Below are 20582 nucleotides of genomic sequence, written 5' to 3'. Positions count from 1 at the left end.
TTGTCTGTGGGATAAAAACAAACACTGCAGTGATGCCCTGTATGTTAGTATTTAAATATGTTACTATCTGACACTATTTGCACCAGTGTGCAATTAGGATCTACCATTATTTGCAGTAGGAATGGGGTGCAAATAATATCTGACACTATTTTCACTGGGGTGTAAATAGCATATACAATTATTTTCACCATGGTGCAAATAGCATCTGCTTTTTCTTAAATAATCCACTAAAATAAAGACTAAATTAAATGCAGTTTTGTGATCATTTTATGCAGAATAATAATTTTATATAATGATAATGATTGCTTCGTTCATCAAATTTGAGGTTGCAATGTTTAGTTTTCACAAATTCTGTAGGTGGAGGTGCAATTGCTTCCAGGGTCAGTAAAGACATAGGTTAATGGGTAATACACTGCTGTTAGCCACAGAGGGCCTGTGAATGATTCTGACACTGACCAAGCACATATTGAATATAACAAGGTTCACCGTGTTGCCAGCGAAGTGTAAAGTAGGAGGCTGGAAGCTGTGCTTTAGGGACATTCAATAATCAAGCAGTCTGCTCTATGCTCCCCAAAGTGATAACGGTCAATGTTGCACAGCATTGTGGTGCAGGCCAGAGTACCTTTGGGTGTAAGAGAGGAAATGGAGATGAAGATGATGAGCCAAGATATGAGCAATATAGCCTATTCCTGGTTTGTTGTAACCTTTGTTGTCACCAACTACGTTGCCATCCACACAACTCTGTGTAATTTATTCATTTATTAGTCCATTTATCTATTCTTTAATTTATCCATTTAGTGCATTTATTTATTATTATTATTATTAACTGTGGATTAATATACAAATAAATAAAACTTAAAAGTAGCTGATATTGAATTTCACATTGTGTTATGCATAAAGTTTAATTATCACAACCTTAATTGCATTAAATTGTATTAAGTGTAGGGTTGGGCTGTGACAGAATACATGTTACAGCGTTACATATTCAGAATACAAAAATGAAGTAACTGTATTCAGCCCCGTTCATTTTCAAGCACCTGTACTCAGAATACAGTTACTTTATAAAATGTTGTTAGAAAACTTTTAGAATACAACTCTCATAATGACCACAAAATAAGGCAGAAAGACAACATTTATTGTCAATCAAGTGATAAACAACGCAGATGCCAGCTGCACACCCTTGCTCTCTCTTCTCCAGATCAGCGGTTTCATGCCAAATTGGGCTCATTTCAAAACACAATCATGGGTTAAAATCTTAGAATCGCATGTTGTGGTAGTTTGGGATACTTTAAAAATGGACTGCTGTCACCAAAAGGTTTGATGTCAGGTACTAAAGAATGAAAACCTTATTTATGTATAATGATTGCAGTATTGAATATCTGGCAACCACACAGCACACTTATCATTCTGCACGCTTTTAGCTGTGCATCAGCATCAATACAGCCGGCAACATTTTTATTTCACAAATGTAACATTTGTGCACATTATACAGTGTTTCTTATTGTTATTAGTGGTGCTTGCAAAGCATCACTATTGTAATCTCACATACTTATTATTTTTTTTATTTTTATTAGTGGTGCTTGCAAAGCATCACTATTGTAATCTCACATACTTATTATTAGTGGTGCTTGCAAAGCATCACTATTGTAATCTCACATACTTATTATTTTTATTTTTATTAGTGGTGCTTGCAAAGCATCACTATTGTAATCTCACATACTTATTATTAGTGGTGCTTGCAAAGCATCACTATTGTAATCTCACATACTTATTATTATACTTTTTATTAGTGGTGCTTGCAAAGCATCACTATTGTAATCTCACATACTTATTATACTTTTTTTTATTTTTAGTGGTGCTTGCAAAGCATCACTATTGTAATCTCACATACTTATTATTATACTTTTTATTAGAGGTGCTTGCAAAGCATCACTATTGTAATCTCACATACTTATTATTATACTTTTTATTTTTATTTTTATTAGTGGTGCTTGCAAAGCATCACTATTGTAATCTCACATACTTATTTTTATTTTTATACTTTTTTATTATTCTATCTCCGTACAAAACTTCGCACCTAACTCGTCCCAAGCACCGCTTGGCGTAGACCCACGTAATGAGGTGTCAAATCGAACGGCCTATTGAGGACACGTGTGCTATGACTTTTATAAGCGTATCGGGTACGGTATTTGCCCCAGGGGCAAAAAAGCGGCCGAAAAATCCCATAGACTTAACATTGCGACAAACTTTGACGCGCCACAGCTCCGAGCGAGGATTTCGCAGAAACGTGTGATTTGCCACATTTGAAGAGGCTGGCAGGCTCTGTAAGAGCATACCTCAAAATGGGGTAAAAGTTGCACCCCTGGGGGCAGGAGCTGCCCAAAAATGCCCCAATTGACTTACAATGGTGTAGGACTGACCCATGAAATGAAATGGCATTGGGATTTGTATTCAACATAGCTCTGGATCACAGTGTCATAGAGACAATGGGGTGGGCTCATTTTACTCAGACGACCAATCAGTATCTCAGGATCATTTTGAATCTATCAAGCCACGCCCTAGCAACAATTTAGAGCACCTTAGCAACAAGTCCCATACACTTCTAATGAAAGACATCAAAGGGATATCTCCGGATAGAAGTTTCATAGAAACACAAGGGTGGTCTCGCTTTCACTCGGGACAGCAAACAGCCAATCATGAATCACCTCAACACTTCCTAGCCCCTCCCTAGCAACCATTGTCGAAAGCACCTTAGCAACCAAAATCCATAGAGGATATCTTCCATTCTGAATGTCACAGAGGCATGGGAGTTGGTTTATATCATTCATACTGACAAGCAGCCGTTGGAGATTAATGATTGGCAGCTGCCAAGCCACTCCCTAGCAACTAAACAGAGTACCCTAGCAACCCTTTAGCAGTAACTATATCTCTGCACCAGAAAATCAGAGAAACTTCTGGGTTGATTTATTTCAATCAGGATGGCAAGGACACTTCATTAGTATCACTAAGGTAACTGCCTAGCAACCAGATGGGGTTACCCTAGCAACCGAGTAACAAATCACATATCTCTGCATCAGAAAAGCGTAGAGACTTCGGGTTGACTTATTTCAATCAGGATGGCAAGGACACTTGATTACTATCACTATGATTACTGCCTAGCAACCAGATGGGGTTACCCTAGCAACCGAGTAACAAATCACATATCTCTGCACCAGAAAATAGTACTGACTTCCGGGTTGATTTATTTCACTCAGGATGGCAAGGACACTTCATTACTATCACTATGGTAACTGCCTAGCAACCAGATGGGGTTACCCTAGCAACCGAGTAACAAATCACATATCTCTGCATCAGAAAACGTAGAGACTTCCGGGTTGACTTATTTCAATCAGGATGGCAAGGACACTTGATTACTATCACTATGATTACTGCCTAGCAACCACATGGGGTTACCCTAGCAACCGAGTAACAAATCACATATCTCTGCACCAGAAAATAGTACTGACTTCCGGGTTGATTTATTTCACTCAGGATGGCAAGGACACTTGATTACTATCACTATGGTAACTGCCTAGCAACCAGATGGGGTTACCCTAGCAACCGAGAAACACATCACATATCTCGGCACCAGAAAAGAGTACAGACTTCCAGGTTGATTTATTTCAACCAGGATGGCAAGGACACTTCATTAGTATCAATATGGTAACTGCCTAGCAACCACATGGGGTTACCCTAGCAACCGAGTAACAAATCACATATCTCTGCATCAGAAAACGTAGATACTTCTGGGTTGACTTATTTCAATCAGGATGGCAAGGACACTTGATTACTATCACTATGGTAACTGCCTAGCAACCAGATGGGGTTACCCTAGCAACCAAATAACAAATCACATATCTCTGCATCAGAAAAACGTAGAGACTTCGGGTTGACTTATTTCAATCAGGATGGCAAGGACACTTGATTACTATCACTATGATTACTGCCTAGCAACCAGATGGGGTTACCCTACCAACCGAGTAACAAATCACATATCTCTGCACCACAAAATAGTACTGACTTCCGGGTTGATTTATTTCACTCAGGATGGCAAGGACACTTGATTACTATCACTATGGTAACTGCCTAGCAACCAGATGGGGTTACCCTAGCAACCGAGAAACACATCACATATCTCGGCACCAGAAAAGAGTACAGACTTCCAGGTTGATTTATTTCAACCAGGATGGCAAGGACACTTCATTAGTATCAATATGGTAACTGCCTAGCAACCACATGGGGTTACCCTAGCAACCGAGTAACAAATCACATATCTCTGCATCAGAAAAACGTACATACTTCTGGGTTGACTTATTTCAATCAGGATGGCAAGGACACTTGATTACTATCACTATGGTAACTGCCTAGCAACCAGATGGGGTTACCCTAGCAACCGAGTAACAAATCACATATCTCTGCACCAGAAAATAGTACTGACTTCCGGGTTGATTTATTTCACTCAGGATCGCAAGGACACTTGATTACTATCACTATGGTAACTGCCTAGCAACCAGATGGGGTTACCCTAGCAACCGAGAAACAAATCACAGATCTCGGCACCAGAAAAGAGTACAGACTTCCGGGTTGATTTATTTCAACCAGGATGGCAAGGACACTTCATTAGTATCAATATGGTAACTGCCTAGCAACCAGATGGGGTTACCCTAGCAACCAATTAACAAATCACATATCTCTGCATCAGAAAAACGTAGAGACTTCTGGGTTGGTTTATTTCACTCAGGATGGCAAGGACACTTCATAAGTATCACTATGGTAACTTCCTAGCAACAAGGAGGGGTTACCCTAGCAACCAAATAACAAATCACATATCTCTGGATCAGAACATCGTAGAGACTTCCTGGTTGACTGATTTTACTCTGGATAGCAAGGAGACTTGATAAGTATCACTATGGTAACTGCCTAGCAACCACATGGGGTTACCCTAGCAACCGAGTAACAAATCACATATCTCTGCACCAGAAAATAGTACAGACTTCCGGGTTGACTTATTTCAATAAGGATGGCAAGGAGACTTCATTACTATCACTATGGTAACTGCCTAGCAACCACATGGGTTTACCCTAGCAACCGAGTAACAAATCACATATCTCTGCATCAGAAAATCGTAGAGACTTCTGGGTTGATTTATTTATGACCATAATTTTTGTTCTTTTCAAGCATGCTATTTCACGAGTTTTGCCACGGCAAGCACCACTCACATTTTCTTCAGGAAATGTACCTATCTAGTTATTTTTATATCTCCGTACAAAAATTCGGCACCTAACTCGTCCCACGACCGCTTGGCGTAGACCCACGAATGTGGTGTCAAATCGAACGGCCTATTGAGGACATGTGTGCTATGACTTTTATAAGCGATCGGGGGTACGGTATTTGCACCAGGGGCAAAAAACCGGCCGAAAAATCCCATAGACTTAACATTGCGACAAACTTTGACGCGTCACAGCTCCGAGCGAGGATTTCGCAGAAACGTGTGATTCACCACATTTGAAGCGGCTGGCAGGCTCTGTAAGAGCATACCTCAATATGGGGTAAATGTTGCACCACTGGGGGGCAGGAGCCGCCCAAAGTTGCCCCCATTGACTTACAATGGTGCAGGACGGCCCATGAAATGACATGGCATAGGGATTTTGTATTGAACATAGCTCTGGATCACAGTGTCATAGAGACAAGGGGGCGGGCTCATTTTACTCAGATGACCAATCAGCCTCTCAGGATCATTTTGAATCTATCAAGCCACACCCTAGCAACAATTTAGAGCACCTCAGCAACAAGTACCATAGACTTCTAATGAAAGAGATCAAAGGGATATCTACGGATAGAAGTGTCATAGAAACACAAGGGTGGTCTCGTTTGACTCTGGGCAGCAAACAGCCAATCATGAATCACCTCAACACTTCCTAGCCCCTCCCTAGCAACCATTGTCGAGCACCTTAGCAACCAAAATCCATACAGGGATATCTTCCATTCTGAATGTCACAGAGGCATGGGAGTTGGTTTATATCATTCATACTGACAAGCAGCCTTTGGAGATTCATGATTGGCAGCTGCCAAGCCACTCCCTAGCAACTAAACAGAGTACCCTAGCAACCGAGTAACAAATCACATATTTCTGCACCAGAAAATCGTACAGACTTCCGGGTTGATTTATTTCAAACAGGATGGCAAGGAGACTTCATTAGTATCACTATGGTAACTGCCTAGCAACCAGATGGGGTTACCCTAGCAACCAAGCAACAAATCACATATCTCTGCACCTGAAAACACTACAGACTTCCGGGTTGACTTATTTCACTCAGGATGGAAAGGAGCCATGTATTGTATTACCTTGGTAACTGCATAGCAACCACACGGGCTTACCCTAGCGACCGAGTAACAAATCGCATATTTCTGCACCAGAGAATCGTACAGACTTCTGGGTTCATTTATTTACGACCGTGATTTTTGCTCTTTTCAAGTTACAACATGCTGTTTGACGAGTTTCGCCACGGCAAGCACCACTCACATTTTCTTCAGGAAATGTACCCATCTAGTTTTATATTATGATTGTTGCTGTATAAAACTATTTAAAGATGGTTTAAAGATGGCTCTCGATAGCATTTGGTAAATCACATCCACATTGGAAACTTGCCGAATGAAGAACCTTTGAGAAATAGCAGTTATTAAATGACAATAATATGACTAAGAAAAATATGGGACAAAGTACTGCAACAAATGAAAAAAGGGAAAAGGACTTGTAGTGGCTCAGAGTCCAAACGAAGACATAAAAACCTTGTGTAAATTACTTCTGTAAAATTTGGGAGGCTGAGTGAGAATACATTTTAGACAGATTATTTAGTAATCAACCCAGAATACATTCTTTAAGTAATCCGCCCAAACCTGATTAAGTGTAATTTTAAGATTGACCTGCAGGTGACTGTCTCCTTACAATGCTTTTGGTATTAGATTACTTCAGAGCAGTGTAAATCTACAACCATTTTTTAAGTACTACTAAATTTACGGCTTTGGGAAATGGGCTGCAAACTGAGATGAATCTTATTAGATGTGTTTTTGGGAAACGAGGCCCAGGCTGGTTAGTTATGTCTGTGAAACAGTCTGTATTTATTTTCTGTACATTTTCCATTATTTCAGCACCCATTAAAAAAGAAATAATCAATCTTTCGGCCATAGCTCTTTAATCATATATGGTGTCTATGGTAGAGGATGGATGTCAGTGATACCAACCTCATTGGTTTTCACGTCTTGTGACCAAACTAATATACAAACCTGTAAAGACACATCTAGGGGAACATTTTCAGTGAACAACTACCTATATTTTGATCTGTTGATCCCACAAAGCTACTCCTTAACTCACTTTTAACCAACATATTTAAACAAGAGAGAGAGTCTGAGGGCTGCACTTGAAACCGAAGAGATGATGCTACTTTTCCAAGGCCTTCACCCGAGGCATCACTGATGAGTAAGCGCTCACTCTGTTTAGCTGTGAAAGATGGCTGATTAATGCAATCAGTAATTCATTCTCATCTCAAACTCCACTGATACTACAGATTCAAGGACCCTTTCTGTGGTTAAATACCCCCCAATCAACCTAATAGCTAATAGATTAGTTGATTAAGAGCCCTCTCATTCATACGGTATAATCAGAGAATTAAGGAGTACAGTGGTGTAACCTTACAAAAGAAGAAACATAATGAGTTCAATTATCAGAATCCAGAAGGCCTTCTGCATTTCAGATCATTTGCTGGTATGCTGGGAATAAAAAACAGAAATAAATAAATAAATATATATATATATATACATTAATTGTTTGAGTACCACAAACAGAGAGGCTGGTTTAGGATGCCAAATAAGGAACATTTTGCAATTTAGAGTGGCGATTTTGATATAAGGGAAAACCTAGAAGAACATCTGTCTGTCTGAGGGAAACAATATTTTCAAAAGACAAAATGTGAAAACAAAAAAACAGGGTATTTTCTAAGGATCTATCAAATATTTTCAAAATCAACCTGTGGGTTGTCTGAAAGATTAGTTTACCACATACAATCATAAGTGTTGAGGTTGTGTCACTCCCCCCAAAAACACCTGCAACTGACTAGCATGTACTGTATGTCCATAGCTGTGAGATAACTACAGCCTTTTTGTTATTTTAACAAAGGGAACAAACCCTTAGATTTGCCTCACCCCTCATGAATTTCTATAACCTTGTATTGAATAAATCTATCATGGTCATCATTATAAAACTGAGACTTATGGATTAAGTCTAGTGATGAGAATATTGCTCACAGCTGGTTAATTGATGTCTGACACTAATTGTCTGAAAATGTATTGTTGAATTAAGTTGATTTTTAACATTAGCAATTTTGATGACTATAGCAGCTTTGTTTAAAGGGGATGAATTTAGAGACACGACTTCATTATTGGACTGCGTGCTGACAGTCCAACTGTCATAGGTGCAACAGCACCCACCCAGGAATTATTTTTACCATTCATTTTTTTTTTCCATAGGGGTGGAAGCCATAAACTTAATTATCCAGCTCCGAGGTGAATCACAACATTACAAACTTTAATTTGAAGCAAAAATTAATTAAACAAAAAGTCTAAATTTGACTTTTTGTTTAATTCTTTTTTGCTTCAAATTAAAGTTTGAAGCAAAATGCACAATCAAAGTTTGAAGCAATCCCATTTAGCATTGCAAATTAAGTATTCGAATGAAAAAATATAGAAAATCTAAAACTACTGATTTTAAGAATATAATAAATATATTGAAATGATATGGCAAAATATTGAAATATATACAGATATATAAGTATTTTGAAAGTGGAGGGAGACCGACTCTCAATAAAGACAAACATCTCATGTCTGCTCCTATAACGGATTCTGTAAGCCTCAAGTAGCTACAAACAGCTCTTACCATTGTCTGCTTGTCTATGAGCTTGCTTGAGTAAATGATCCAATGCTATGTCTCAGCGAAGACAGAAACTAATAATAAAGGTAATTTTGTTATTATATTTAAAAAATAATTGAAATTACCTATATATTGCATATTTTGTCCCACTGAAATGCTCATTCTACATTACAGCATTGATTTTGAGTTGGATGAAGATGTAAGTTTACTGGTAAAACAACAGTGAGGTTATCTATAAAAAGTAAAAATGTAACACTTAATTTAAGTCTAAATTATTCTAACAGTGTGACTGAGTTTGAACACCTTTCATCGGGCTCTTATTGATTCAAATGAGTAATCTTGGAATTTCTGATGGTAAACAAAATCGGTTATATTTTCTTACACATAAACAAACATATTTTAGCTGATTTATTTATTTTTAGGATTTACACATTTCTAAAAAATTAAATAGTGTATTTTGCATTTGCCCTTATGAAAATTTAAATGTATTTATTTATATAGTTTTAACAGTGGTATTTGTAACAAGACCATAGTAAGCACATGGAAGCATGGATCTTCTTCACTACTGTGGTTAGATGTAACACGATTTCTCTTAAACAAATTAAGAGATTTATGCAATTACAAATAGTAGACCTACTCTAAACACATGTAAAAACAACAAATACAAAATATAAAGATTTAAAAGTTATGTGGTTACGTTAGTAACCGAGACGTTAATTGTTTTGTCTTTTTTTTTGGCAGTTGACATGCTGAACCTGATGCAGTGTGAACCTATTTATTGTGCTAATCAACAGGAGGTCACAGATGCTGCCAATAGAGCTCAACTTGTACTGGACCTGGAACATTACTTTAAAGGAAAACTTCACCCCGCAAATGTAAAATCTTGTCATGATTTACTCAGACCAAAAACATTTGACTTTCTCTCTTCAGCGGAACACAAAAACAGAAATATTTTAAGAATGCACCGATCTTTGGTTTTCATTCATTGGCACTTACAGCTTTTTTCTACAATAATGTTCACAAATTTCTCAATAATAACTAGGGCACCGCTAAAATTCACAGATCCAAGGACAATTTTTTATTCTTACAAATAGCAAGATGCTAATTCAAAATGAAGGTGATAGATAATACATGCTTCATACATTTAAAATTAATGATTAGATTTAAGTTAAACATGCCATTAATTATCCAAAAACAATCAGATTAGATTACCTAAAGTGCCTTTTAAGTATCTTTTACCAAATACAATTTTAGTCATATGATTTGTAGGCAGTACCAGATTACATTTTAGTAGTAATCTGCCCAACACTGAGTACAAAGATGATTTATTTTGGCTTTAAGGTATGCTTGATAACATACACCAATATTCTGTTACAAAGCAAGAATGACACTGTGACGAGGAGGAGGCTGTGGCCGGGCCTTGAGGTTCCTGCATCCTCCTTTCTCGACCTTTTACACTGGTGCCAAAACCCGTGATAAGAGGAAGGACACGCTGTCCGGAAGAACTCACCACTGCCGTCCGCTGGGAAGCAGAGGAACCGCTGCCATCTGCCGGGAAGTGGAGGAGCCGCTGCTGTTCGGCAGTGGACAGAGGACTCGCTGCCATCCGCTGGGAGGTGGAGGAACCAGGGGATGGAGGAGCGGCTGTCGCCCGCAGGGGGGGGGGGGGTATGGGATGTAGAGGACAGGGAGGATGGTGTGTCTGTAGGACTCTTTCTGCCTCCCTCTCTTTCACTCTCACTTGCTCTTTCTCTCCCCCCCTCCCTCCCCTCGTCTCTGCCACCCCTCGGACCATCAGGTGGCAGAATGGCCGGATGGGCAGAGTCTCCCCTCCAGAGATGGGGGATGGGGGGTAAGCAGGATGGTGACCTGGCCTGAATTGGGCGTTGGTGGAGGGTGAAGCGGAGGAGGGCGTGGCAAGGCTATGAGAATAAATGCCTGCCGCTGAGTTGCCTAATCAGCGGGAGGGTGATAAGGGAAGAGCTGGGGATGCAAGAGTGAGAGAGAGACACACACAAGCCCCACTATGTGTGTTTATATTGCTGTGTTTTCAGTTTGATGTTCTGTTTGATTAAAGTTTTGTTGTTTGTTACTCCGTTTCCTGCATCTTCTGTTTCTGAACAGTTACAGACATAAAAAATTAGTAACACATAAAAAAGCAGTAATTAATATAATAACATGTTTCCTACATTTGTCCACATGTTCTTGTCCACATCACACCATATGTCTTCATTTGCCTCTCACCTAGAATCATTTAGGACGACTGATCCATCCCTGGAATACAGCTGGCATAGCATTTAGAAGATATTTGGTCATATTGGTGATGGTTGTAAACCTTACACCTCCATGAGGTGAAGAATTCCTCAATGGGATTTCCTCTAGCTGGAATATGGTTGCATAAAAAGTGAAACCACCCTAGTATGGGCTTTAAACTGTGCTTTGACTAGCAGGGAGTGGTAAAAAGGTTGGCATATTTAGTCACCTTTTACCTCTCTACTCCTCTTGCAACAGCCTAGCATCCAGGTCATTAAGGATCAAGATAAGTCATTGTGTATTGAAAGAGCCGATGAGGAGTTTATATAATTGGACCAATGAGATGATATTGCTGCGCACATTGTAATGTTACCTTCCCTCTGGCCAGGAAAATCCACAGTTGCTCTCCTTCCAATGATGTTTCTAAATGTTGATGTTTTAAAGCATTTTTCCATTAAAGCAACGCAAACTGATCCACAGTTAGTCCACATGATGTTGTGCTGCTAGTATGAAGTGTAAAAACCTGTAATAAAGACTCATTTTAAAGCTTTATGCCCAAATAGGTCATAAAATTAGTCAACAGCCAGCAGTTGCCAAAATAGTCATAACAATTCACACAATACTGCAAAATTATTGAATGGCTTGGCTCAACTTAATATATTTATGCAATACAAAACTGTTCCCCTTCTGTCGCTCTCTCCACGTTGTGTCGGAGAAGCGACACTAGGGGTCTCTCTTGAGCACCGATATCCACCTCTGATCTATGAAAAAAGGCCAATGAGAGTTGGCAGCCGGTATTTGCATGTCCCGCCCCCGGACATACGGGTATTTAAGCGGCGCAAATACTGGAGTTCATTCAGAAAATTTCTTCGGAGCCGATGGTCTGTTTGCAGTCTGCTGCGAGAATACACACCACTTTAAACGTTCCTGTTTCCTCTGACGATCTGCATGCTGTTGGATCTTGACGGCGCACAACAGCGGCATTCTCCTTCACATTGCATGGCGTGCATTGTTGCCCCTGAGCGCTTCGACAGCGCAGACACACACACACATTGTGTATTTAAAAGAGTAAATTCCTATTAAAAGAGTAATTTCTCTAAAAGAGCAAAACACAGCGGCGTTGAACGTCCTTTTCAGGACACATCTTTTTCAAGATGCCCTTACGCCCCTGTGTTGTTCCTGGATGCGGTAGAGTGCTCTCCGCTTCAGACGGCCAGAGGCGCTGTCTCGTGTGTTTGGGCCGCGATCACACCGAGGTGGCGTTTGTGGATGGCTCATGTTCTCACTGCGAGAACATGACCATGACCACGTTGTGGTCGCGGCTTACTTTCAACAGAGAGCAAGCCACCCCAGCTGCACCCCGCATTGCTCCTTCTTCCCACGGGATTGAGGACGATGCGGTTGGAGCTGGGGCCGATTTGGGGGCGGCAGTGGGTGCAGTTTCGCCGGGTATCCCCCCGCGAACCTCCCGTTCCCCGACACGCTCGCTGGTCCCCGTCTACGCTCGCGGCGATAGCGGCTCGCCTCACGGCCCGGCTGTCTATCCTCCCGAGCCCGAAGCAGATGAGCTTGCCGCTGCATCGGAGAGTGTGATGTCTGATGCCGAGGACTCCCCTGGACTGTCGCCTTCGGGCCTTTGGATTGGAACCCTCCATCCTCCCCACAGCCTTCACGGTTGGATGACTGGTTCCTGGGGGCAGCGCGCCGTTCGCGGCCTCGCATCCCCTCAGTCCCGTTTTTCCCGGAGGTGCATGACGAGCTGATGTCAACGTGGAGAGCCCCACTCTCCGCTCGTCTAGGTGCCACCCGCTCCACTCTCACCACCCTCGACTGCGGAGAGCGCCACGGATACGGGGCGATTCCCCAGTTCGATAGGGCAGTTGCGTACCATCTATGCCCCGGTAGCCCTACCTCCTGGCGTGGCCGCCCCGTACTCCCATCCAAGCCCTGTAGGACAACATCCTCGCTCAACGCGAAGGCCTACAGTGCGGCTGGACGCACTGCCTCCGCCCTGCAGGCGATGGCCCTCCTGCAAGTCCACCAGGCCAAAGCACTCAGAAGCATGCACTGGGGTGGACCTGATCCTGATGTGCTGCAGGAACTGCGCTCAGCGACCGACCTCGACCTGAGAGCGACGAAGGCCACAGCGCAGGCACTCGGACAGGCGATGGCCACCCTAGTGGTCCAGGAACGCCATCTCTGGCTCAATCTGGTCGAGATGCGTGAGGCTGACAAGAACCGCTTCCTGGATGCACCTGTCTCCCAGATTGGCCTTTTCGGCGACACCGTCGAGGACTTCGCCCAACAGTTCTCCGCGGTGAAGAAGCAGACGGAGGCCATCTCTCACATCATGCCCCGCCGCACACCTGCCACTACGGGCCCTGCACAGTCTGCTCACCGAGAGCGTCCCCCTGCAGCGAAGAAACCAGCTCCTGCTCCGCCCCAACACGGGCCCAGCTCTCAGCCCCAGCGTCGAGCACCCCGCAGGCGGCGTACGCCCCCTGTCTCACGAACCCCCTCTAGGACCCGGAAGGCTCCCAAGCGTTCCTGAGACAGTCGACCCAGAGCCGAAGACGTTACCTCCGGAGGTGGTAAGACCGCTCCGTACCCCGGTGGAGGGCCGGGTGGAGAATCCTTTGTTTTTTCATTTGCCACACCCCCTGACGGGGGCTGTGGTACCCACATTCTCAATTAAAGAGCTATTTCCTTTGCCTCTGGGTCACCTGGCCCACAAATGCCGTTCTCACGGCAATGTGCTTTCAGATTACGACAGTCCCGGTACACCGGACGCGGCGATCCCGCCTTCCGCATGCCCACGACTGTCCCCCGGCCGGCCGGTTCAGACAAGTCCAGAGGACGCCAACATCAGACCTCCTCCTCAGTCATGAACCCGCCCCCTGCCGGGCGCGCGGAGCAAGGTAAGTGCTTTGAGTCTATTCTCAGCATCTCAGCCTCAGGCCGCAACAAAGCCGCCAGACGCTGCATTACCTGTTCCGCCCCGCTGCGAGGCCCCGCCGGGTACGTCCAAAATACTCGTCCCTTTGGTGCCCCTAGCGCAGAGCTGGGAAGCGTGGCTTTCGCTTCCCAACGCATCACGCTGGCTACACCGGACCATTCGACTCGGTTACGCAATTCAGTTTGCCCGGCTCCCGCCCCCCGTCAGGGGCGTTCGCTTTTCCGCAGTATATGGCGAGCATGCCAGTTCCCTGCGCACGGAAATCGCGACCCTCTTAGCCAAGGGCGCGGTAGAGCCCGTCCTTCCAACCGAAATGAGGAAGGGTTTCTACAGCCCTTATTTCATTGTACCCAAGAAAGGCGGCGGCTTACGACCAATCATGGACCTGCAAGTTTTCAATCGGGACTTGTTAAAACTAAGACCCCCTTCCCTATATGCGTGTAAGGGCCCCGGCCGTGATTGCTCTATGCGAGAAACATAGAGAGAAAAGAGGCCCAGCCAGGCTGGCCTGTTCCCATGTTGGCAAACATCGCCTTGTTCCCCTCACAGGGTAATTAGAAGGATTCCGATGTTCTTATGGGGCATTGGGGAAGGGTACATGCAGCCAGGTATAGACGATGCGCGGCACTGGATGAAATCCCTGCCCGCCTCTGTATCGGCGGTTCACGTACACGGTTCAGCGCATGGCAAGATTGGATTGGGTCCCCTAGTGTCGCTTCTCCGACACAACGTGGAGAGAGCGACAGAAGGGGAACGTTTGGTTACGTATGTACCCTCCGTTCCCCGAGGGAGGGAACGACACGTTGTGTCTTTCCTCCGCCATGTCGCTGAACCGAGCCACTGTTGTGGCCGGACCATTTCCGGCTCCTCAGAAAAATCCTGAATGAACTCCAGTATTTGCGCCGCTTAAATACCCGTATGTCCGGGGATGGGACATGCAAATACCGGCTGCCAACTCTCATTGGCCTTTTTTCATAGATCAGAGGTGGATATCGGCGCTCAAGAGAGACCCCTAGTGTTGCTTCTCCGACACAACGTGTCGTTCCCTCCCTCGGGGAATGGAGGTTACATACGTAACCAAACGATTTATGTCAATAAACTGTATCATACAACAGCTGGTTCCTGATTGGGCGAGCCTTTCCAAGATTGCTGATAAAAGAGTCATATCAGCACCGGGATGCTTCACTGATTATACCACTCTGCTTGAGTTTGTGGTGTTCCAAACTAAAGTGTAAGACCAGTGCAGATGTGTAAGTGCAGCTTTATGTGGGGATTTTCATTCATCCCTTTGGCATTTAACATTTCAGCCAGCGTATGGCAACAAAATACCAGTTTGTATGTGTTATGAGAGAGTTGAGTTCATGTTGAGAGAGTCAGTAAGCTTGCGTCATTGAAGTCATCGGCATCACTGGGATTACTGCTAAACTACAGCTGAGAAAGAGAGCAGAGAGCATTACTGTCTGTCACAGCTGAGAGTTGCAACAGATGGAGTAATTTCACATGCTCAGGGTCCCTACCCGAAACCACTGTTTTGACTTGGGAGGACATGTAAACCTTCTACATGGAAGAGGAGAGTTCGGTTTCTGTGTCGTTTTCAAAGTAAGAGTTCCCCAAGAAATATACTAGAATGAAAATATCGCCCTCCATGTTTTTTACACAGACAACAAAACAGTTCAACATAAATTTACATTCTTGTAGTATTAGTGCGCATGCTCACCAGAGATTACGCTGTGTCAGAGTACGCTGCAAATGCATTGATTTCAATGGGTATGGTGCTTTGGAAGGACGGAGAGGGAAAGCGCTAGGGTTTGCAATAGTGATACTCTGTCATGCAAACAAAACATTTTCTGCAGTGCTCTATGACATCAGCATGCATTGACCAATAATAATCTCAAAAAGGCAGGTCTAGTTGTGCTGTGAAATCGACAACTCATATATGTGGTCCATTCATTCCATGTTCTTTATAATTTTTTTTCTTCCAGGCTAAAAACATAGTAATTAGAGAGAGTAGGACAGAGAGAAAATGTGGAAAAGTGTTTCCATGTTTATCGAATTGCTACATTATCGAAAATGTTGGGTATTGCTGCTTGTTTTTAAACTGTACTGCCTCTGCACCGCCTTCCAAATGGACCTATCGGATTCCCTTATTCAGATAGCACATCCAATGGCCAACATCACTCCATGATCACTCAGACCAGATTACTAACACAGTACAGCTAAGGAATACAGACTTGGGAGTCGCAACAGAAGCAGGTAATCACACATGCTTAATCTCTCTCTCTCTCTCCTTCTCTCTCTCTCTCTCTATCACACACACACACACACAACCTTGTTCCTTAAATAAATTGTTAGAAACAGCAAAATCCGTTCTTGCTAGTTAAAAAGTAAAGTGGGTGTCGAAAGTAGTTCCACACATAAGATTTGAGATGCTCCCTGTGTTCTCTCATTTATTTACATGTCCTTTGAAATGTTTAAAAGGAATATCACACTTGCAATTGTGCTGTTTTGTCCATATATCAGCATGGCTGTGATTACCGGCGCCCTCGTGCCTGTGGCAGAATCACAGCCTTTCTGATATATGGCCACACTTGCTCATATGATATTGATTTATTATATTGATTTATAACACAGCTCTCTGGAATACTCAATTATGATTGGTCAATGGCAGCACCTAGTGGTCTGATATCTTAAAGTAACAACCGCGTATCCACATTTCAGACCACTAAACCTGCTTCTCAGATCACTGTGCAATCTCTACAGGTAAGCTAATAAAATAATTTCAACTCAATTTAATCTCTCATATGCATTTATTTATTCCCTACTATTGTAGATGTTCATTAATTACAAAATTAACACCAACAGAACTCTTCCACAAACTTGAGTTGTATTTCATATGTTCAGCGATTTATTTCTTCTCACGTCATTTTGACGCGAACCAATCTTGCATGTCCATGTATTTGTTTATTCAGTTGGGTAGCTGTATATTACACAGTATAATGTATTGTGAGTCGATTGTTATCACAAAATTACCTTCAGGGTAATACCTTGATATCCCTGTCGGGGTTCATTTTGTGATAACAACCAGATGACAATACATTATCCCTTACATAATACTTCATAAGAAACTACTGCTATGAATGTTTGACAATGTCATATCGGCATATATGGTCCTTAATATTCCACACACAAACCACAATGATGGTGACTCTGAAAACGAAATCTTTAAAGGAAAAGATGGACATCTTATCGTCATTTTCACCAAATGACACTGTAGCAAATGTTTGTGTTTGGAGCAGATAAAGGAGGAAGTGGGAGCCGGTTTCCACAGTCCACGTGAGTCAGGTATATTAAAAACAAAACAGAAATGCTTTTCAACATAAACGAAACCAAAATACTGCTTTTCAGCGTAAACACTCTCTGAAACAGACACGCAGTCTCTGGTGTGTGCCACTCTCGCTCTTTCGGTGAACTGGACCATCTTTAATCTCCCCCAACTCTCAATGTGAACATAGAAACTGTAATTAGTCACAATTCATCATATCATCAGATGTATGTCCTTACCACTTTCTCTCTCCCCAGACAGGTACTTGACCACACCCTGAACTGTTCAAATATTGTAGTAAATAGTAAACAAGGTAAAGAGTAAGGGAGTAATTTACACGATTACCCTTAAAAATGTACCACAATAACCATCATTTCACTACAGTTATTATTTCTATTGTAAAATCATAATGCAATAATATGATGGTGATTGACGGAGATCTCCTTCCAAAAATAACAGAGACTTTCGGAATCTCTCTATAATTAGGTTGAATTTATTTTATCTTGATGACAGTGATTATACTCAATTGCACTAACTCTGATATGGTATGGTAAGTTTTCTTTTTTTTATTCTATTCTGAAAGTCAAGTAAGTGTTGTATAAGGAATGCAGACAAATAAAAGTGTGTAATGGCATATGACAGCAGACAAGAGCTGAAGGTTTGTGCGCCACCATTTCTTCCTCTCCCTCTATCTCTGCTACATCTCGTCTACATACCTGCCGTGATCAGCCATCTGCTCATATCATTAGCATGAGTGTGATCTAATTACCACTGATAAACACTTCCCAGAGTTCTTCACATCTGCTTTACATTTCCAATAAGGAATGAAGGTCCTTCTATAGGGACTCAATAAGTTAATGTTAAACTGAAACAGCATTCTCAACCTACAGCATTTACATCCATGATATGACATATTTATAAATAAAACAAGATTTTGACGAAATGTTTTTTTTCAAAATAGAACTTCATCCAAAATGTGCTGGATGGTGAAAATGTATCTTTGTATGACATGTGGTTTGATAGCATGTTTTGAAAAATATGAGGGCTTGGTAAAGATGGGAGAAAAGGAAAGCCGTTTAAGAGATGGAGAAAATTATTACATTCTGATGAAAGATTATGAAGGCATTTTAACATTCTAAAATTGCTTTCACTGACGGTTAGCTTAAGGGTTGGGAAATATAATTAATAATATAGGCATTCCTCTTACACCATTTACAACTAAAAACATCTTGCTTTACCACTCACTTTTCATACCACTCTTTGGACATTTCACCTGGGAACTGGAATATAAATGTGCACATACGTTCAACAACACTTCCAGCTTCGGCCACTTGGGGCAGTGATTTAAATTTAGGTAAGAACAGACAGATTTCAGCTGAAGAACTTTTTACCTACTGTCATTGAATTCACAGTGAGATGAGTGGTTATGAAACAGGTCATATTAAGTGTACTATATGAGCAAAAAATTTACATAAAGAAAAACTGGAGACTACACAATGCTAATATAATAGGTGAAGGTGAAATAAAATCATACATGTAAATGTTTATAAATTATATTCGCTATTATTTTAGATGTTATTTTTTCAAGTTTGTAAATTAATAATGGATTCATACAAATAATATAAAATATATTTGTATGACTGATTATCCAAAAAGCACAAGGATAAAGTGAAATTTTAAATAAACATACAATATTACAATGAATTTATGAATCTGAGCAGCCAATATTTTTAAAGTGTACTAAACCTTATGAATGAAAATGTGCACGGTGTGATTTCAGATCGGATAGGTAGTCTTCAGTCTTGGTAGGTGTTTGTGGTCTCTGCTAATTTTGCGTGTCTAGAGCTTGTCAAGTGTAGCATTAATTAAGATCATATACACTTTCCACTTCTTGAAATGTCTTTGTTAATGTATCACACGATTCACACGTGATTCCCATGTATTTATTTATAGCCTAAACTTGAGCACGATGTTAAATTACTGACCTGAAGTGATTTCATATCGGAGCTCATCTAGCCGTCTCTTAAAGTTGACCACATTTATATTCACATGAGCAAATATGGAAATAATCTGGTTAAGACTTTATAAAAAAACAAAAAAAAAAGTTAAAATGCTCTATAAAGGTTTAAATGCTCTATATAGTATCCATCTATTCAGAATATTCCTCCTTATGTAAAACAAATGAACTGAAACTGAAACTCTTCTTCTTCTTTAAACTGTGATTAATTTGAAAAGGTTAAGTGTTCTTGATCTCTAGTAAGGCGCTATATAAATGTGACATTATGATTATTATTATTATTATTTAAATACATAATAGTGTCGTACCATAAAAATTCCTGATAGACTTACAGGACCTGTTTGTAGGCTATATTGATTTAATTTTAATTTACTTAAATGTTTGAATTTGTATTTATTATTCACTGCAAAATTTGTGCTTGACATTTCACATGTAGCTTTACACCTCCTCACTCCAGAATTATGTTGTTATACATGCACAATACTTAAAATGCTTACACCCGGTTCTATCTGAATAAAGAGACAGATCATTTTGTTATATGAACAGATCCAAAAACAGATAATGGTTTGCTGCACGCCCCTCGTATAAAGTATATAAGAATTCTTACCGTCGTAGTTTTCACTCTGCCGCTGGGCTGTGTACAAGTCCAGCCTGATTTATTTACTAACAGGTCACAGCCTTCATCCTCCAAACATGGCACCATGTCGCACCACTGCCTGGTCTTCACGATACGAGCTGCGGATCAGAGTAGAGAAACCGTTAAGATGGTAAGATCAGAAATACCAGCACAAGCTCATAGAGTACAGCACATTTGGGCATTACTTAGAAAGAAATATAAAAATACAAAGGCTGTACCTAGGGTGGGTTTCCCTAAAGAGAAAAGTTGTACCTCTAGTGAAAAAGTATGATGCATTTTGGGTAAAAATGTTTGTCTTCTGACAGTCAGCATTTAATCAATTGACCCTATTTATTTTCTTAAAACATGTTACTGGTCTTATTATGAACATTTTCATCCATGCATTTTTGTTTGTTGTAATTTTTTAGCAAAATGTCATAACTTTTTAATTCGCTG

The 20582-nt window shown here is 41.4% G+C and overlaps 1 protein-coding gene across 2 annotated transcripts in view; it reads right to left on the bottom strand.

Annotated features, from left to right (window-relative positions):
* Window positions 1-20582, bottom strand: part of tafa5a (TAFA chemokine like family member 5a) — a 256887-nt gene that overhangs the window by 19099 nt on the left and 217206 nt on the right. For both annotated transcript variants that reach the window (XM_052121016.1, XM_052121017.1), the window contains exon 3: window positions 20118-20245. In XM_052121016.1, coding sequence (XP_051976976.1) covers window positions 20118-20245 — 128 coding nt within the window. The remainder of the gene's footprint in view (window positions 1-20117; window positions 20246-20582) is intronic.

The sequence above is a fragment of the Xyrauchen texanus genome, chromosome 47 (genome assembly GCF_025860055.1).
Source record: "Xyrauchen texanus isolate HMW12.3.18 chromosome 47, RBS_HiC_50CHRs, whole genome shotgun sequence".
Taxonomy (NCBI): domain Eukaryota; kingdom Metazoa; phylum Chordata; class Actinopteri; order Cypriniformes; family Catostomidae; genus Xyrauchen; species Xyrauchen texanus.
The sequence above is the reverse complement of the archived record's forward strand: the minus strand, read 5'-3'. Positions and strand labels throughout refer to the sequence as shown.